The sequence below is a fragment of the Cricetulus griseus genome, chromosome X (assembly GCF_003668045.3).
Source record: "Cricetulus griseus strain 17A/GY chromosome X, alternate assembly CriGri-PICRH-1.0, whole genome shotgun sequence".
In the NCBI taxonomy this organism is placed as follows: domain Eukaryota; kingdom Metazoa; phylum Chordata; class Mammalia; order Rodentia; family Cricetidae; genus Cricetulus; species Cricetulus griseus.
Window position 1 is genome coordinate 97,373,979 of NC_048604.1, and position 21,880 is coordinate 97,395,858.

Consider the following 21,880-nt stretch of genomic DNA (forward strand, 5'->3'; position numbering starts at 1 on the left):
AACATAAATCCAGTCACACTGAACCTCCTAGAAGAGAAAGTGGGAGATACCCTTGAACAAATTGGTACAGGAGACTGCTTCCTGAACATAACACCAGTAGCACAGACATTGAGATCTACAATTAATAAATGGGACTTCCTGAAACTGAGAAGCTTCTGTAAGGCAAAGGACACAATCAGTAAGACAAAATGACAGCCCACAGAATGGGAAAGATCTTCACTAATCCCACATCTGACAGAGGGCTTATGTCCAAAATATACAATGAACTCAAGAAGCTAGCCACCAAAACACCAAACAATGAAATTAAAAAGTGGGATGCAGAACTAAATAGAGAATTCTCAACAGAGGAATCTAAAATGGCTGATAGACACTTAAGAAAGTACTCAAAATCCTTAGCCATCTGGGAAATGTAAATCAAAACAACTCTGAGATACCATCTTACTCCAGTTAGAATGGCTAAAATCAAAAATACCAATGACAATCTATGCTGGAGAGGATGTGGAGAAAAAGGAACACTCCTAAATTGCTGGTAGGAGTACAAACTTGTAAGACTACTTTGGAAATCAGTATGGCAGTTTCTCAGGAAAATGGGAATCAGTCTACTTCAAGATCCAGCAATTCCTCTCTTGGGCATATACCCAAAGAATGCACATTCACTGGAGACATGGCTCAGAGGTTAAGAGCACTGGCTGCTCCTCGAGGGGTCCTGAGTTCAATTCCCCACAACAGCATGGTGGCTCATCTATAGTGAGATCTGGTGCCCTCCTCTGGTGTGCAGGAATACATGCAGGCAGAACAGTATACAAAATAAATAAAAATCTAAAAAAACATTTAAAAAAAAAGAATGCAAATCCATACAATTAGGACCTATGTACAACTATGTTTATAGCAGCGTTGTTTGTAATAGCCAGAACCTGGAAGCAGCCTAGATGCCCATCAACTGAAGAAAATGTGGTACATTTATACAATAGAGTACTACTCAGAGGAAAAAAGCAATGGAATCTTGAAATTCAAAGGCAAATGGATGGCACTAGAAGAAGCCATCCTGAGTAAGGTAACCAAGTCACAAAAAGACAAACATGGTATGTACTCACTCATATATGAATTTTAGACATAGAGCAAAGGATTACCAACCTACAATCTACATCACCAAAGGAACTAGGAATCAAGAAGTACTTTAAGAGAAAAATGCATGGACCCCAGAGAATGGGAAGGGACAGGATCTCATGAGCTAATTGGGACCATGAGGGTAGGGGAGAGGGAGCTGCCAGAATGAGAGGGGGAGAAGATGAGGGGAGATCAGGAAATGGAGAAGAAATATTGAGTTGGGGGAAGAATAGAGGAGAGCAGGATGAGAGATACCATAACAGAGAGAGCCATTATAGGTCTGAGGAGAGATCTGGCACTAGGGAGATTTCCATAGAACTACAAGGATGACACCAACTGACAATCTAGGCAATGGTGGAGAGGCTACCCTAAATCCATTCCCCTATAATGAGATTGATGATGGTCTTATATGCCATCCTAGAGCCTTCATCCAGTGGCTGATGGAAGCAGAGGCAGACACCCACAGCTATACACTGAAATGAACTCTGGAAACCAGTTGCAGAGAGGGAGGAATGAATAACAAAGAGGTCAGGACCAGGCTGGTGAAACCCACAGAAACAACTGACCTGAACAAGGGGAGCACATGGACCCCAGACTGATATGTCTGGGAGGCCAGCACGGGACTGATCCAGACCCCTGAACGTTGATGTCAATGAAGAGTCTTTGGCACTCTAGGTGGCCCCTGGTAGTGGATCAGTATTTATCCCTGGTGTAAGGGACTTTGAGAGACCATTCCACATGGAGGGATGCTCTCTCAGCCTGGACACATGGGGGAGGGCCTAGGCCCTGCCAAGGATGATATGACAGACTTTGGGGAACCCCCATGGAGGGCCTTACCCTCCCTGGGGAGCAGAAAGGGGATGAAGTTAGGGGCTGGTGGGGGGTTGGGGGAGGGGAGGGAGAGGGAAAAGGGATTGACATGTGAAGCAAGCTTGTTTCTAATTTGAACTAATAAAAATAATCTCTTGGGGAAAATGTCAATGAAACACATTATTTTGTATATAGCCAAAGTTTTAAAATAATTCAACAACCAACAAAAAATTAACAAAAACAAAAGCACTCTCTCTCACACAGAGAATCTTATAGGGATTATATAATATTTTGGATTTATAGCAAAATAATGTATGGAAATGGTTTACTAAATTTGAAGTTTTCCATAATACAATTTTTAAATAAAGTAGTCAGTGTACAGAATATATGTATAAAAGGAAAACAAAACTATCAGTATAGACATAAGCCTATCTTTAGAAAATAACATTATCATGAAAAGTAATGAAGAAAACATACATAATATGGACTCAAGTATTTTAAAGACATAAAACCAGAAGTTGAGTTCATGGAGACACATATACATTCACAAATGCACTCCTGTCAGGAGACACTGCCTGGGGTGAGGTGGCACATGGGACTTGGTGGGGAATGAGGTCAAGAAATGGAGCTGGGCTGTAGTGGTGCACACCTTTGGGAGGCAGAGGCAGGCAGATGCCTGAGTTCAAGGCCAGCCTGGAGTACTACAGAGTGAGTTCCAGGACACTCAGGGCTATGCAGACTTGAAAACAAAACAAAACAAAACAAAACAAAAACAAAGGAGAAGAAGAAAGGAGTTTTTTATGTTTTAATTGCACATACAAGAAGGAATTTGTCTACTACTGAAATGAGTTTTTATACCCATTTTCAAAAGGGTGGTCACTCTAACTATCCTGACTTCATTCCCCAGAGATTATGGTACTGTTCCTCCCCCTACATGCCCTCCTAAAAGCATTCACCAGTCAGGAATCTCTATAAAACCAGAGTAGACAAAGAGAATGCACCCTGCACAGCAGCAGTACTGGCTTAACCCATGTTGGCAAAGACTGTTAAATCCCCAGGCTTTTTACCTTCTACAGGCCCAAACCACAGCACTTTGTTAATAGAGAGAGGTGCACAGAATTTGTTGGAGAAGAAAAGATCTTCTAAATAAAGACAGATGGCAATCAGAAAAGGTAAAAGAAGCCAAGGACAGATAGTGCACTCACTGGCCCACACTTTGCAAACACTTCTTTTCATCTCAATGTTCATGCTGAGTCCTGGCACACCCCAGCTTGGAAACAACCTGGACTATTTTCATACCTCTGAAAAGTTTCATCTAGGCCAATGTCCAAATGTACTTCTCATTGTTTACATGAACTTCTAGACTTCAAATCTCATGCCAAAGGAACACTATGCTGCAGCCAACACTTTTTATAATCTCTCAAGTACTGAAACCAACCCTCAAAAGCACACATTAATGCTCTGTCAATATAAATTCCAGTTGTGTTACTTCTTAGAGCAGACCCTCTAGGACAAGCAAGATTAGCTCTAAAAGCAAGGGTTCCAATCTGGTAAAGCAGAAGAAACGCTTAACCCTTCAAAGACAGGTGAGTGCATTGGCAGTCAAAGGCCTGCATCTCAGTGAATGGGAGTTCTCATCCAGGCGGATAGACAACAGTGGGAAGCAAATGAGTAAAAGAAGGAACAGCTTGATGCCTCCTTTTATGTACCACTACCATCAGAGGAAGCTCAGCAGGCATTCCTAGGAAATATTTTATTGAGCAGATGAAATGGGAAAGGTAAGAAGAGAAATATTGCCCCCTTTGCTATTGCAAAACAGGGCCCTACCATTTGAACACATAGTTAAGATCCTAGTTTTAACTGCTCCTGGCTCAATGAACTTAGACAAACTAACTTGCACTCATAGTTCTATATCTGTAAAATGAGGAAGCAGTACCTACCTTGCAGCATTACTGTGAATATTGGAGATAACACACACAAAATACTTTAAATGTGTCCTCTGTATAAAAGTAGACACAAATTCTTGTCACTCATAGCTATTATATCTGGTGGCAGGCAGTAGCGAAGTGAAAAACCAGGAAGTATAAATAGGGAAGGCTGACTTAAGGTAGAATAGTGACTTCACAGATAAAGCACATACTACTTGATAAATGGTCCTAGAGCAAGTACTTCATATATAAGAGAAAAATTTAAGCTGAAATCATACATCAACATTCAATAATGATCCTACTGGTGTCTTCCAAACACTAAAAGGGATTTTATCTTTAATTTGTAAGTAGTTGAAGAATTATTAGCTAAGCTGTTAAAAGCCCAATAATAAGCATGTGCGCTACCTCACTCCATAAACTTCATGTGTCCAAACAAAAATTTGATGAGGTTACAGAATTCATGATAAATAAACTAAAACCAACTGTATTTCTATGCATTATCTATCAATTGAATATTTTGAAACTGAATTTTCCTTCAAAAACTCTATTTAGAATAGAATCAAAAAGAACAAAGTTTCTAGGAACAAATTTAGCAAGATAAGTATAAGATCTATAAGCTTATAAAGCATAAGACACTATTGAAAGCAATTTAAAGACCAAAATGAACGAAAAGTCAGTCTGCATTTGGGGAGGAGAAGACAATATTAAGATGATAATACTAACCAAACTTAACCTATATATTAATGCAGTTCAATCACCAATCAGACTTTTTGCAGGAACTGACAAGCTAATCCTAACTTTCATATGGAAATGTTAGACAATCAGAATAATGAAAAAAAAACTACTAAAAAAGAGTAAAGTAGAAAGTCTTGTAGTTCCTGAAACCAAAACATAATACAAGAACTATGAATTTGAAGGAGAGAAGAAGAGTAGGGATGGTTTGGAGGGAGGAAAGGGAAGGGAGAAATGTTGTAATTAATTTACAATCTTTTTAAAAATGTTTTTAAAAAGCTGGAGAGATGGCTCAGAAGTTAAGAGCTCTAGCTGCTCTGCCAAAGGACCTAGCCAAAGGACCTAGGTTTGATTCCCAACTTTCTGTAATTCTAGTTTTAGTGGATATAGTTTCCCCCTTCTAAACTAACATGGTGCACAAACACACTTGCAGGCAAAACACCCATACATATAAAATAATAATAATTTTAAAAAACAGAAGAACTACAAATACATAATTACAACGACACTGTGATATTCACATGAGTACAGACATAAAGGTTAAAGGAATAGAATTAAGACTCTAAAAATAAACACATACTTGCATGGTTAATTGAATTTCCATAACATTGTCAAAAAATTAATAGTCTTTAGCAAATGATACTGGAAAACCTGGACACATACATGCAGAAAAATAAAATTGGACTACTGCCTTATATGCAATCATTAACTTACAATGGGCTATAAAACATAAATTTTAAGATCAAACATGAACCTTTCTGAAGAATAAATTTTTGTAGCCTTGAGCTAGGCAATGATTTCTTAAAATACGGAAAGCACAAGTGACCAAAACAGGTCAAATGAACACCATGACAGCTTTCAAAGGTTGTGATTCTTTAAAAGATACCATCAAAAATACAAAATACATGTAGATCAAGATTTGTTGATCCTGCTCAAATTCTAAATTTTTCTAATGAAACAATTTTTAATTGCTTTTCCCCGGTTTTCAAATTCTCTGGTTGTTTTGTTTAGGTTCTGCTCTTTGTTACTGGTCTCAGCTAGATCTGGATTTCTGTTGTTCTTCTTCTTTTAGTGGCTTTTTAAATTGAAATAGTATAATATTATTCAAAATCTTTTCCTTTTGAAAACTTTTTATATGCTAAAAGATGTATGTGGTTTTATTTTTTATTTGTGTATTTATTTTACCTCCCAGTCTCAGCCTTCCCACAGCGTCCCCCTCCCAGTCCCTCTCTTTCCCCCTCCCCCACCTACTAATATCCTCTTCTCCCATCTTCATCCAGGAAAAGGCAGATCTCCCATGAGCATCAACAAAGCATGGCATATCAAGTTTCAGTAAGACTAAGCACCTCCCCTTGTATTAAGGCTGGGCAAGGTTACCCAGTTAAGAAGAACAGAGTCCCAAAAACCAGTAAAAGAGTCAGAGACAGCCCTGCTCCCATTGTTAGGAGTCCCACAAGAGGACCAAGCTACCCAATTGTAACATATATGCATCAGAAATGAGAACACTGAAGGCTACTAAAAAAGAAACCTGGAACCAACCCAGTCACAAAACCTTTAACCTACAATCTGTCCTGCCTGAAAGATGTGCTGGGGCAATGGTGGCACAGAACTTATGGGAGTAGTCAACCAATGTTTGGTTTAACTTGAGGCCCACACCACAATGAGCCCATGCCTGAAACAGACTAGATGGCCAGGAACCCCAGACTGGATAGCCTGGAGATCTATAGTAGAACCAAACACTACTGGCAAAAAAAAAAAAATTCATTAAATGATTCCTTCTGATATTCTGCTATACTCACAGATTGGTGCCCTACCAAGTCATCATCAGAGAGGCTTCCTCCAGCAGCAGATGGGATCAGGTGCAGAGACCTACAGTTAGACATTATGCAGAGACAGAGTCTAAATTGTTGGTCTCCATTTAGTCTCTCCTACCCCTGCGCCAGCTTGGGGAACCCCATGGAAGAGTAAGAGGAAAGATGTGGGAGTTAAAGGGGATGTAGGACACAAGGAGAACATGGCCCACTGAATCAACTAAACAAGGCACATATAAGCTTACAGAGTCTAAAGCAGCAACCACAGAGCCTGCATGAGTCTGCACCAGGTTCTCTCTGTATATGTTATAACTATTGGTGTTTTGTGGGACTCCTAACAGTGGGAGCATGTGTGCCTGAGTCTTTTGTGTGCTCTTGGAACTCTTTTCCTCCTACTGGGTTGCCTTGTCCAGCCTCGATGAGGACTTTTGCCTCGGCTTATTGTATCTTGTTTCGTCATGTGTGGTTGTTGTCTCTTAGAGGCTTACTCATTTCTGAAGGGAAATGGAGAGGGGGTGGATCTGGGGGAGAAGGGAGGTGGGGTGCCTAGGAAAAGTGACGGGAGGGGAAACAGATGTAGTGTTTGAGAGAAAAATCTATTTTCAATAAAAAAGAAAAATGTGAAAGACAAACCCATAGAACGAGAAAAAATACTTGTATTGAAAGATTAGAAAATAAAATTCAAGAATGTACTTATAAAACCTAACAAATGAATAATAAAAGACGAAATGCCCAAACTAAAAATGGAGAAAAGTTTTTTATGAGCATTTTCTTCAAACATGACATATAGTAGACTCACACTAGTTAGGAAGCTAAAATGAAAAAGCTGTAACCAAATATGCTGAGGACATAAATGGACTGGAATCCTTATGCATTACTAGTGAAGTGGTAAACAGGTAAAGCCGCTTTGAAAAATAGTTCAAGAAACTCTCAAAATATTCAGTACAATGTCATATGAACCAGAAATTCTACTCCTGTGCATATATCCAAGACGAGAAAAAGCATGTTTTCATGAAAACTTGGACCAAAGAGCTATCCAGAATTGTCAAAAGGTAGAAACATCCCAAATGCTCATCAAGAGATAAACAATGAAAACAGATGTGATATATTCATCATACCACAACATGGATGAACATTGAAAACTTTAAGTTAGATGAAAGAAACCAGTCTCAAAAGGACACATTTTATATTAATATATTAATACAGAATGTTCAGAACACACATATCCATAAAAATATAAAGTAGGTTGGTGGTTACCAGAGACTGGAGGGAGGAAAGGGTAGAATGAGAAATGACTGGTAATGGATGAAGATTTCTATGAGGGGTGTTGAAAGTGTTCTGAAATTAGAGAGTGTGGATACATATTTATAATATAGTACTATAAATACACAAAGGCCACTGAACTGTATACTTTTTAAAAGGTAAGTCAGACAGTGTGTGAATTCTATCTTAATAATACTTCAACTTACAAAACTAAAACTGCTTAGACTGGATTTGTATCATGAGCCTCAAATGTTGGATATGGGTCAAGAATCCATGATTGTACTAGCTCTTACAGGAAAGAGGCATGGGGCAATGTACACTGCAAAGCTGACCAAATGTATCCTTCAGAGAACCTGAGAGGGAAGCTTGGCCTTAACAGCATCTCTTACATCCTAGGAGTGTCTTGTTTCTCAAGTTACGGAGAGAAACTGTCATATGTAGAACATCCAGGACAGACTTGTCCCAGTTCACCACTGAGTAAGCAACACTCACATCTCAAATTAAGCCAGAGCCCTTACCTGAGCATACATCTCACAATGGAGGCTTTGGGAAAGCCTCTATTGCCCTGTACTGAAGGAGAACAAAAGAGCAATTCTGAATAATATAGATAATACAATCTGGATAATACAGAATGCTTCTGTCATTTCAGCTGCATTCCAGAAGGTGGTAGCAAATGGTTATAAAGATACTCTGGAATGGTAAGTAACCTTGAGATGGGTGAATTTAGACAGAAAAAATACCTCTGGATTGTCATGTACCATTGCCATACCTTGCAGCATGATAAATAATGTGTGTATATGAGGCAATATTTAAAAGAATGAATGAAAGTAGGACTCTCATTCCTGTCCCCAGTCATACTGTTCCTTTGCTTAGAGGCAACCATCACTTACCAGTTGTCCTAAGTCAGGCATAATAATCTTGGTATTTGGAAGGTAGAAGCAGGCAAACCTGGAATCCATATGCATTGCTAGTGATAGGTTTTGAGACCCTATCTCAAAAACAAGTATTCTTCTGGGAATTTTTTATACATTTATAAGCAAAAATATTCTGTAGTATGTCTTTTTCATTTAAGTTATCTCGGATGTTTTCTAAGAAGTGTGCAGACATCATTCTTTTGAACAGATTCATAAGAACTTATGGTATGGATGCACTGTAATTTTAATTAAAGAATAAATTTTATTATCAGTATTTTTAAAATAAGGTAGTAGTGCCCTTAGCTTCCTCTCTGTTGCTGTGATTTCAAAAAACACTCTGACAAAAGCAATTTAAGGGAGAAAAGTTTTATCTTAGCTCACAGTTCCAGTTACAGTCCATCATAACAGACAGGTCACAGCAGCAGCAGGAGTTTAAAGCAAATGGTCATATCACATCCCCAGTCAAGAAGCACAGAGCTACAAATGTCTACCTCTGCTCAGCCCCCCTCTCAATTCACACAGTCCAGGAACCCAATCCAGGAATGATGCCTCTGTAAGTAGAGAGGACCTTCCTACTTCATGCCTACAAGCCAACCTAATCTAGACAATGCCTCACTGAGATTCCTTTCCATGGTAGCTCCAGATTTTGTCTAGTTGGCACATCACTACCCATCACTGGTAGGAAATTTGCTACTCACAGGAAGCCATTACCCATTTAAGTATTTTGTTCACCCATCACAATGGTTTTTATGTATGGCTCTTAATAGATGTGGCCATAGGAAGTATGGTAGAAAAAGCCATCCATCAATATCCACCCTCCTCTTATAATGTAAAAAGGTACCATTAGAAAGCAGCTACCCTTATGGGGCCTCTGGTAGTGTATCAGTATTTATCCCTAGTATGCGAATATACTTTAGGAGCCCATTCCACGTAGAGGGATACTACTCTCTCAGCCTAGACACATGGGGGAGGGTCTAGGCCCTGCTCCAAAAAATATGACAGACTCTAAAGATCCCCCATTGAAGGATCACCCTCTCTGGGGAACAGAAATGGTTGGGTTAGGCGGTGGGGGGCAGACGAGGGAGAGGGAACTGGAATTGACATGTAAAAAAAGCTTGTTTCTAATTTAAAATTGGTCTAATTATAATTATAAAAATTAAAAAAACATAAAATTTAAAAAGTTTTTAGAAAAAAAGAAGAAAAAGAAAGCAGCTACCCTGTTTCATAGATATATCCATGGGACTAGTTTTCATGCCCTAGGTCATAATGGAAGTGGCAGAAGTCACTAGTCTGAATCTTTAAAGGAATAGCTATAACTCCTCACAATCTCTGTGCTTCTGCCAGGATTCTCAATAACAGGAATAGTCAGGGATGCTGTGGTAAAGGCAAAACTAAAGCTTTTTACCATCACTATGGAAACCTCATGCTGTAAACCTCAGACATGGCTTTGAAAGAAAAGTCAAGAATGGAAGGACAGGAAGTTCCAGCCAATACAAGGGGGAAAAAACATTTTATGGGGAAAATGTATCATTGCAATGAGAAAAGTCAGTTCAATTATAAAAAGGACCACCTCATTGTGTGATTTCTCTTACAGGAATTTCAGTAATAGATGCTTCATGGCTGGCTACAATAATAGGCCGACAAAACCAAATATTCATCCAGTAGCTCCAGGCTTGACTACCTCTAGGTTTTGTAGATGTGTATCATGTGTATCATTAGACTCCCTCACGTAATTATTAATTTTTTATGTATTTATATGTGCATGTGTGTGGGCCCACTCTCTCACATTTCTATTATCTTTCAAACATGGTGGCTCTGCAAGAATGGTGAGTAGATAGTTTCAAGACCAGGATTAGCTATAACAAACTACGTGATGAGATTGTATCACCTTCTCCAATGAAAGTCCACACTTTGGTGCCTGTTCCTAGAGTCCTGGGCTCCTATACATTACACATTCTCACTTTCTTCGCAATTCTCAAAGTTGAAGCCTATTGTCCTACATTTCCAAACTGTACTGGAACTTGCTTTGAGGACCAGGCTGGCCTCAAACTCACAGAGATCTGCCTTCCTGTGTCTCCTGGGTGCTGGGGTTAAAGGTGTGTGCCAACATGCCTGATGAATGTTGCTTGTTGTTAGATATAAACATTTCTCGTGTCTAACTATCTCATCTTTCTCTTTATTTCCTCTTGCAGTCTTGCTTCTTTGCACTATCCAATTTCTCTCTACTTTCTTTTTATGATGGTTATTATTTGAGAAATGGTCTCACTGTAACTCTGGATGGGCTTGAACTTGCTTTGTAGACCAGTCTGGTCTTGAATTCACAGAGATACATCTGCATCTGCCTCCCAAGACCTAGTAATAAAGTGGTATACTGGCTTCTTAATTGTTATTTTAGATTTACTTACTTTATTTTATTAATGGGTGTTTTGCCTACATGTATGCATGTGTGCCAAATGCATGCTTAGTGCCCATGGAAATCCAAAGAGAGTGTTGGATCCTCTAGAGCAACCATGTGAGTACTGAGTTCTGGACAGAGCAGCCAGTGCTCTTTGCTGCTATGTCATCTCTCTAGCCCCTTCATTCACATTTTCATTACATTTGAATAAGCTACTGTCTCCCAGCATCTTGGTGGCACACACTGCTTTCAAGCACCCTGTGGGTCCCATTTTTGAAAGTATTTGTTTTTCAACTCAAATCAAATATCTTGCTTCATCTCAAGCCATCTTCCCCACTTTCCCATACCTTTCCTTAGTCTTGGTTTTATAAACAGAGCAGCCCAGACAAACTTTGTCTTACGGGACAAAACTAGCAGAAGGAAAGACTGGAGGGATAAGGACGTACCAGAGCAGCAAATCATATCAGCAGCCAATGCTGACATTCTTATGTGCCTTGGACAAGAAAAGTACAGAAGTTCTCAGGCAAGATGGAAAGATGCAGTATCTGTGATTAGTCAACATAAGCTGGGTGTACCTTGTGAGCAGATAAGTCATAAAAGAAGAAATAATGGCCAATAATAGTATGGAAGGATGCGTGGCCTTATAAGGAAACAGGAAAGCTTTTGACTGCATACGAAAAGATGAGGGCTGAGCCATGATGGTGGTAGTATAAGGGAACACTCTCAGACAATGCTAGAAATGAAGTGAGCTGACAGGTTTTCTGCAGCTGTCTAGCAACATACATCTATACTTTAAACATCTACAGCTAGCCGGTTAGTGGTGACACACGCCTTTAATCCCAGCACTCAGGAGGCAGAGGCAGGCAGATCTCTGAATTTGAGGCCATCCTAGTCTACAGAGTGAGTTTCAGGACAGCCAGGGCAACACAGAGAACCTGTCTCGAAAAACAAACAAACAAAGTAAACATCTACAGTTTGTTATCTCAAAACTCCTACATTTAGGATTTAGCACAAGAAAATAATCAGATGAGGAAACAAAGGTGTGGATTTGAAATCACTGATAATTTCTGCCTTGTTAGTTAGCAAAAAAGCAAGTTAGGATTGTGGAAGAGGAAAAGAGGTTTGTGTCTATTGAGGGAAATTCTCCACCACTACATAATCAACTATGGTACAACCATATCATGCATGCATTAAAAGGAATGATACAGTTCTTTACTATGAAATAGAAGAATGGCTAATTGGAAAGGCCAGGACACAGAACAGCAAGTGTAGTCTGATCCTTTTTACCTAAAATGATGTCTAAAGACATGTGTATTGAAGATGATCAGATTAAGTTCTCTTAGGTGGGCTCCTCTGGGAGGTTTAGTCTCTAGGCATTTCTGATTTGTCACTTTTTTATTATTTTATAGAAATACAGAACATAATAAAAATTGTACAGAATTCAGAAAAACTTTTGTACTTTTCTGTAAGAAGGAACTAACATAGAAACAAATTAAGTATATGCAATGTGTGGTGGGTTGAACGAGATAGCCCTCATTTTCTCAGGCATTTGAATACTTCATCCTCAATTGGTGGCCCTGTTTGGGCAGATACACGAAGTGTGGCCTTGCCAGAAGTATATCATTGAAGTCAAGTTTTGAGAGCTTAAGCACTTGTGCCATTTCAGTTTGCTCTGTTTCCTGCTTGTGGTTTAAGTTGTGAGCTGCCAGCTCTCAGCTTGCTGCTCCAGCTGCAGTACCTGCCCACTGCCACACTGTTCCACCACCATGGTAATGGACTCTTCTTATTCCTCTGGAACTAGAAGTTGCCTTGCTCACCATGCTGAACAACAGGAATAGAAACCATTGACACAGTGATACCACCTGATTTTTAGACTACAGAAGCATTCTAGTCTTCATGAGATAAATTTAAACTGCTTGCTAAACATTCATTTCTGTAAACCTTTTGTGTAAGCTTGGTATAGTGCCTCACACCTGTAGCTCCAACACTTGAGAGACAGATGCAGGAGGATTCTCCTCACAAGTTTAAAACCAGCCTGGGACTACGTAGTGATTTTGAAACCAGCCTGGGCTGAATAATAAGATCCTGTATGAAAAACAAAACAAAACATTCAGTTGTGTAAACCTATTCTGAAGACAGTGGAATTAGGCTATGAATGCAGATCTCTCTGCCCAGATATTGCTTCAATCTCTAGATTTATTTATCATTTTGTGTGTACATGTGTTTTGCCTGCATACGGGTCTGTGAACCACATATACGCAGTGTCCATGGAGGCCAGAAGAGAGCATTGGATCCCCTGGAACTAGAGTTGCAGCAGGTTATAAGCATCCATGTGGGTGCTGGGAACTGAACCTAGGTTCCCTGGAACAGCCTCCAGTGCTCTTAACCACTGGGTCATCACTCCAGCCCGCCTTGTGCTATTTTTTGCTAGAACTTAGATTTATCTAGACATATCACAAGGGTTTTCTCCAAGATATTTATCAAAACAAAACAGTTTTCATCAAGAAATGCATGTCATCATTGAAGATGATTACTGTCTAAATTCAGGATCTCCCTAAAGCAGCCTTGAGATGAGAACTTGAGAATGTATTTTATTTGGCTGTGGGAAAAGTGAGATGAAGCTGGAGGAAAGGAAAATATAAGGCTTGTTAACAAATGGGTACTATGACAGACTAAACTAGGTCACTCTGGAAACCTTCTGAAAACCTTTCTAGAAAGAATTACAGAACTGTCCACTGACATCAAGGAGTCATGGAGCTTCATCCTCATCACTCAGGAACAAAGTATCAGGGTTGCTCATGAAACTCTCCAGCCTTGAAAATATGAGCCTTGGGTGGTTATCAAGGTGTCTGGGCCAGACAGGGTGGCATTTTCAGTATGGCATTTATCAACTATCCAAAGCTTTCCAATCCCATGCAGTACATATTAGCCTTACTCTAAAGACAGAATCTGAGGCACACAAAGATTTGCTCACTCTGTGAAAAACAAACAGGTAAAAAGCAGCTAAGCTGAGCTCCAAATACACTGAGAGATACACACACATTTTTCATTCTCAGTCCTTGCAAGGGAAAGATACTGACACAGCTTTCTAGATTATTTTAATCTTCTTGCGTCCATAGCAAAGTCTTCTAGTTTCTAATCTTATAAGCAAGCAAAATTTTCATAACATCATCAGCCATGGCTACTCTTACCATAGAGACAAGTCACTATGAAATTAAGTCAGAATTTGGATCAAAGTATGGGGGAAATTTTTATCTGATGAAATCATTGCAGAGAATCAGTTTCAGAGAGTTCCAGATTTGAATATATTTAAAACATAATCTATAACTTTACTATGAGGAGAGTACTTTATTAGAATAAGTGAAACATCCTGAGCACTGCCAGGACACTGAGATCATGCTAATGTGAGAGCCAATGGGACTCTTTGCTTTAGCAGAAAGGGTAATAATCTGCACATCACTAACAGCCAAGTCTGCCTTGATTTAAACTGCATACAGATTGAGAAAACATTTCAGGAAATCATAAGATTTGCTATGATATGCTATGATAGTTCACCTACATACATCAGCAGAAAGGCCCTTGCAGCTCCCCAAATGACATCTGACACAGTGCTGCCTATGCTGCCCCCTGCCCTGAAGCAAAGGCATGTCTCTTAGGTTTTGTTCCTTAACTTTCCTAGGACATAGCCTACCTCACAGGAAGTAGGGGAAAAGGCAATCCTCTCTGATATGCCTCAGCCCCAAGGCAGCTGTTGGCTCAAAAAAAAGTTCCCAGAAACCCCAGAGGAGCCCACCACAAGGCCCCTAGCCCTAGACCCACCACCCAATCATTAGTCAGATTTGAAGTCTTCTACACTGAACTCTAAGCACATGGGTACAGACTGCCATAGAAGGTTTGGCTAGGTGCTAAACACTGAGCTCTGACCCTCAAGAACCACACAGTATCTCAGGAAAATGTCCATGATCTTATTTATAAATTACCATAATATAGAGGACAAGACTGCAGCCAAGTGCACTGTGGGCTGCCTGGATTTGAAGCATTTTTATTCTCTTGGTAAAGCAGACTTCATTATTCTTGTTCTTCAGCAGTGTGGGCAAGTCTCCAGACACATATGCTATGTATCTGTCTGGGATTTTTCCTGCCCAAGAATATCACAGCAACATAAAGAGTTGCATGGCAAGTAAAACTGCCAGGTCTGTCTGCTCTTTTCCCTGACACACAGAGGCCTTTGCAGCCAAGACATATCCTGGCTCCAATAGGAAAGGGGAGGGCTTGGGCATGAAGGTGGCACTTCACCTGGCACACTGGGCTGGAAGACCTTATTCAGATCCAAGGAGGAGGCTCTGGAATGGGTTTTCTGTGGCCGCGGTGGTGGGGTGGGAGGGTCCTCACCCCTTTTCATGGTCTCTTCTATGGAGGTGCTAGAGTAAGATCTGTAGCAAAATAAGGGAAGGTCAGAAGGAAAGAGTAGATCTTTATTCCCATAAGCCGGGTTGAAGTAGAAAATACCCCAAAGTCAAAATGAATGTAGAGAACAGAAAGGCTGCTAAAAAGCAACTAAAAGTACTACTGTTTCTTAAATGTCTCTGTGTATAATAATTGTCCAAACTCAGCCATGATTGGGACCTTTTGCCCTTATTTTGCCATAGGCCTAAATTTATACTCTCTCCAAAAATGTTTTATATAAATTCAAATCAGTTTCTGTTACAGTTGCTATTAAGAATTGTGTGTAAGCCTTTCAGCTTGCATACTTCTGTGTTTTAGGGAAAGGGCTTCATGCTATCAACCTAGGTAAAAGCCTGGGTTTACTTGCAATGTGATGGCAAGCACATATGGAATGGGGACGGCCATGCTATGGCCAAGAACTCAAATGCAAGGGTTATGCCACAAATGACACTTAGGTAAGAGAAACACAACAATCAGCATCAGAGGGTTAGCTAGTCTTGCTCTGAGAAATAAGGGCTTTGTGGACATTTTCAACACAAAGGCTTAATTTTAACCTTTAAAGTGTAGCAAGTAACAAGGCACAGCTACCTTGATGACTTCTGACACTATAATAATGACATTTAAAGAAAATGGAAGAAAAGATAGAATGCTGCAAACTCTAGTCTGTTTCTGTTTCAATTTTTAAGATGTTGTTTCAGTGCTCATGAAGCAGAGAAGAAATCTTTCTGCAGTAGCAGCTAGGATATTATTGTCGACCTACTTATCTTTCTGTATTACTTTAACTCCATACTTTGGTCTCATGCTATGGACAGGTTCCCGATATGATGATCAGTAAAAGCATAGAGGACGTGGATGTGTCCATCTCTTCTACGCAGATTCTCAGGCGACTTCATGTCAAAGCAGAAAATGACCCCTGAATCACAGATACCTCTGACAAAGAAATTATCTTCAGGGAACTGGCTTCTATTTAGCTATTACAGTAGCTCTTCCTGAATTAGAGTTAGCAATGGCTATTAAACCCATTTAACTTGAGTAAAGTTGTTTTTGACAAAGCAAAGTTTTGTTTGCTTTTAACTTTTATTAAGTTTGTTCTTTGACTATTTCATACATGTATAAACTGCATCAGACTACTACAACTCCCTCTCTAATTTCCCTCCCACCCCTGTTATCCCTGCTTCTTCCCAAGTCCCATTCATGAGGCTTTGGGGAATGTGTTGTTTTGTTTTGCTTCTTTGTTTATAAGACCCACTGTGGTTTATGGATGTGACTGTGAGCTTGGAACCACACATTGGTGTCTAGTGAACTCTGGTGGGTACACAACTATAGACAATGATTGCTACTCCTCCAAAACCCATCAGTAATCAATAGTTGAGCAGGAAATGGCAGGGTCCCATAAGGTTCAATTCATAACCAACTGTTGCTAGGCAAGGTTTTTATTTTCCAAAACCAAAAAAGTTTCTCAAGGTCTCTCTGTGGTGGCCAAAGGTTTTGTCTGTCTTGCAAGGACACAATCTTTTAGCAACTATAATAATGGTATGGGGCATGCACTTGGGTTGGTCTTAGTACTATATCTGGCCAGACAGATGAGGCAAACACAGGCCTCACAAAGGGAAAATTGCCTAATACTGTCAAACAGAATCAAAGGGAATCAGCATAATAAGACAACCAAGTTTTTAAAGAACTATTGCTCTGTAAACAAAGCTGAAGTCCCTATCTAGAAATTTAGAGAAAAAAAAACTTTTGTATGCCACATACAGCTTTGGGTAAATATTATCACTTCTATATCCCAAAACTAGTACAGACTAATATATAAAGGATCTGCCAATCCTTAAAAAATAACCCAGAGAGTAAATATGGTCACCTTAGAGAGAGTGACCATACTTTTCTTCCTACTCAAATGAATTTTTGTTCAAAAATATGTAGGAGTATAGGTATCTGTGCTTTATATGAATATGAGAACAAAACCTCAATTCTTTGATTTACATTGAGACACTATGTCTTTAAATTTCAAGAGTATAAAATGTGATAAAGTTTAAATCCACTTTTGAGGGAATGGGGATAGAGCAGCTAAGGCTGAAAGACAAAAAAAAGTCAGAAAGAGTTGAAGCCCCCCCCCAAAAAGAACCCACGTGGTAGATTATCGTCCACTGCAGCTCTGCTGCCTAAAAGTGGCAGTAACACTTCTTGTCTTTAGTGGACTGACTTTGTGTCTCTGTATTTCCCTTCTGCTCCTCCCTTCCAAGTCTGATAACAGGCACAACTCTGCTTTCTTGATTCTCCCTCATTCGTTCATTGCTATTTTAAAAATGTGAAGCTAAGAAGAGGCACTAAGAATGGCTCAAAGAGACCCTAAGTAATGCTTACCTGAAGCCCAGCATCTCCTTGAAGTCACCATAAGCATTTTCCCTTCTTTAGATTTTATGTCCCAGACTTCTTACTATTTGGATATTCACATTCACAGAAACTTTAGTCATTACCTTTTAACCCAATTTTCTTTTAACAAAGCTATACCCATATGACTTATCCTACACCAACTCAGTCATTTTATACAAACTACTTCCTGTCAGGGATCCAGATAACAATAGCCACCATCTTATAGCATTAATGCCCACAAAGGCTAAGAGGCTTTCCCGCATTGCTGTATAATCAAAGCAGGCCACTCACAAGGAGTGAAATGGCCTGTGTCTTTAGATTCAAGTCTAAAGGCAAAGCAGACAGTGATTTGGGTGTGGGTGTGGGGGTCAGGATTTTTTTGAAGCAGGGACAGGGCACAAAAGGCATCAAAGGAGAAATTAAATAAACACTACCTGGATCTTGGTCTTGCTTTGAGACTGTAGCAGTCCTTAGAAGTTGCTGAAACAAAAGATTATTTGTTGGTTGCTTAGGTTTTCAGTTCTCAGTTATTCAGGGTGATAAGTAGCAGCTGGGATAGTACAGAACACAGCAACAAGTAAAACCGAGGTTGGTGTATCCATGTGGAAAACTCAAGGGTTTCCACACTTTGATAATTCTCTGACTTTACTTTTAAAGCTAAAGGCACAATGAAAAGGAAAGAAATCCAGCATGTTTTCTTTCATTGAGACATCAAGAGGCCATTCTCAAATTTAAATGGATTAATGGAGACATTCCAAGATAAAAAGACAACCCACTTACGAGGTTATCTTTTTATATAATGGTAGATTCCCACCCAAGGGTTTCTTGATCTCTCACGATAGTCTAACAACAGACTTAAGTCAGTATCCCATGAAGGTTAGGAGGAAATATATCTAGCTACATATTTTCTTTAAATATATAAGATTATCAGAGTTAGATGTAGTGGCTAATACCTGGAATTGGGATTCTAGAAGCAGAAGCAGGATGACTGGCACAAATTCAAAGCCAGCTTTGTCTACATATTGAGTTCTAGGCCAGCCAAGGCTAATTAATGAGACTCTGTCTCAAAAAAGTATGTGTGTGTGTGTGTGTGTGTGTGTGTGTGTGTGTGTGTGTGTGTGTACAGAGAACCATGGTCACAAGAAATCTGACCCTTACAAAATAGCTATAAGAAGTTGTACAGCTTTTCCTATAAGAAAATATTCTTAGAGAGATCACCATGGCTTTGAGAGCAAGCTGGGCAAACAGTAAGTTTCAGAATAGCCTGTCTAAGCTACAGAGTGAGACCCTATCTCAAAAACCTCCTTCCATTAAAAAGAAGAAAGAGAAAATATTCTTGTTTCCCTGTCTTGGTGACCAAGTCAGACAAATAATATGGAACAAAATAATTAAAACATGCTTCTAACATACCCTCATCAAACCTCTATCAGAAGCTAATGTGTTCACTACCAATATCCATGAAGCCCACTTTCCCATCAGAAGTTGTGAGGAGTAATTAGAAACACTTACAAAAACATCAGTCCCCTTTTTGTGTTTCCTCTCATCTGTAGAAAGTGCCTTTACAAGCTCATAGCTCTGCTATGGTTTTGCAAACACTGCAAGTTCTCATCATAAAAATCCACAGGAAGAGCGCAGCTTATGGGGAGAACATAATTTGTTTCTTTGTTTCGCATATTTATCCAAAAGCAAGTGTCTTGCTGCACTATTCCATCCTCATTTACACTGCTCCAAATATAAAAGCCTCCTCTGATAGAAAGCAGCCTAGATTGATGATGATTATTAAAACCTTTGGGTTAGACAAGCAAGGCAGAAAGGGGAGCAGAAAATTCTCATAAATGCCAGCAAGGCACAAAGCAAACTCCCAAGAGAGCAAGCCTTTCCTTACATGTGGTCAGCTGCATAAAAAGAGCCATTTCTCCTGACCTAAGCATTTTGGCTTGCTGCAGTGAGAAAAGGCATGTTTCAACTTCCAACTGAAACACTGCCTTTATCCCCTCTCCACCAACAAAAATGGAAAAGCCAAAGAGATAGAGACTTTCCTTGTTCATATCATGCACCCAGCCTGGAGAAAGAAGAACGAATCAACTCTTCCTACCTCCTACCAACTCCAGGCAGCACAGAAAGGCAACCTATATGGGGCCTCCCCTCTCTCTCAGAGCTAGGAAGCCCATGTGTGGCCAGACTCACAGCAATGCTGGAGGCAGGCCTCTGAGCAGGCCCACCACTGCTCCTCTGTGTTCTTCTTCAGGTCTCGCTGCTTTCCAGAAATATTTGTGTAGCAAATATTTTCCCACGCTACCAGACCAGGGTAACAGTTAATTCCTTTGTCATTTGTCTTTATCTTTATCTTTGTGTCAGTGCAGGGATGGGTGTGGAAGGAATGGTGAGGTCTGCTAATGAGAGATAAACAGACAGATGGAGTAGGCTGTGGATGAACAACGGAGAAAGGAACAGGTTGGGTGTCCAGAGACCTCTGGTGCTCCTACTAGCCATGTCACTAAACCGATGAGCTTGCCTTTCCTCACCTATTAAGCAAGTCCCTCTAGGAAAAGTGAATGGCCTACAGAATTGCAAAGTGTTCCATTTATAGAACATAAATTAAGACTCCTAATATTCTAGGCCTGAAAATCTAGATTCTGAATTTAGTTTCTTACAGGATTGACAAAAAGAAGTACAGATGGGAGCAGGTCGTGGAAGGGGAAACTGCTGCACTGCAGAAGAAACATGAGGTAGTCACTAGCAATGAACAGCATCTGGAACTGCCCACCGCCGTCTGGAGACCACACTGCAGGAACACCTTGCCATGACCCAGAAACAAGATGAAAACTACAGCTGTGTGCTATGTGTGGTTGAATTAGGCTAGAATGGAACATGGGGCATGAAACCCCTTAAGACTCCACTAATACATAGCCATCCAACAACTAGAAGAGTAAGAGTATGTGGGAATGTTTAACGAGGAATCTCCATTCCCTGATGACTTGGTACCCCTCGTCTGTCTCCCCTCATATCACCTTCACCATTACCACTGTTATCACCACCATGTATACTAAGCAGACCAGACACATGCTTCTCTATCTACCTGCAAAGATGTATCCAAGGCACAGCTTAGCAGTGGACTAGGTTTCAGACTACAAAAGCTTCAACAGTACTAGTGCAGTTAAGTCTTCCATCACTACCCATACAATCCAACTCAGCTCCCCAGAGATACTCATACTGCATATGAGTATCTGCACAAATGACAAGGGCACACTGTGTTGCAAGCTCAAGCAAAAGCCAATGGATGGATCACAGCTTCTCATTTAGCTGGAGAGAGAGGAAAATGACAACTTCTTGGAACACTCCAGGCATGTAATCTTTCGTCATCTTTCCAGGAAATGAAAAAAGTAAGAGGGCATAGACCTAATAATTGACCTTCTAAAAGGCTGCAAAAGAACGGAGAGGAACTGTCTCTGGTACATTAACTACCATTCAAAATTATAATTACCCCCTTATGAGTCTCCTATCTCCCAGGGGAAGACTGAGGTGTCTTCCAAAAAGCAGGCTGTAAAATATGTTTGAGACGAGCTATCCAATCACAACCACAAGGGGGCAGCAGTGGGAAGAATAAATCAAAAACACACGGCATGTTCCCAGGCCGTGTGTAACAAATTTAGATAGACTTCATGTGCTGTGGCACACCTGTTAGGTTTTATCTGGTGGTGCCAAGTGCTAGTCAAAGAATGTTAAAAATGAGAACCAAGGCTCATGCCTCAGAGAACACTTGATCTCATGCTGAAATCTCTGGAACAAATAGAAAGATTTAGCATTCCCAAAGCCTATAGGAGAAGCATTAATTTAACACTCTTAATTGAAATAGCTTTTACTAATACCATGTCACGAAATTTACAAAAACTGCAAAGCATCCACCTTGACATCCGAAATCAGAGCTCCTAGGAATTAGTCACAAGTGTTTGGACTATACAAATAGAGCATTTCCCCTGTGATGAGTGGATCCAAATGTTTCAAAAGTCAAAATCAGGCTTGAGAATTCCCATAGATTTTGGAGTCATGATTGATTTACCATCTTGATTTCCTATTTTGCAGCACCGATTTTTTGGAAGT

General features: G+C 40.0%; 1 protein-coding gene across 5 annotated transcripts in view; it reads right to left on the bottom strand.

Moving 5' to 3' along the window:
- Positions 1 to 21,880, bottom strand: part of Reps2 (RALBP1 associated Eps domain containing 2) — a 230,973-nt gene that overhangs the window by 72,090 nt on the left and 137,003 nt on the right. For 2 of the 5 annotated variants that reach the window (XM_027432749.2, XM_035449996.1), the window contains exons 12-13: positions 18,214 to 18,259; positions 15,257 to 15,393 (exon numbers count right to left, since the gene is read on the bottom strand). The exons of the other annotated variants lie outside the window; for them this stretch is intronic. In XM_027432749.2, coding sequence (XP_027288550.1) covers positions 15,257 to 15,393; positions 18,214 to 18,259 — 183 coding nt within the window. The remainder of the gene's footprint in view (positions 1 to 15,256; positions 15,394 to 18,213; positions 18,260 to 21,880) is intronic. 5 annotated transcript variants of the gene reach the window in all.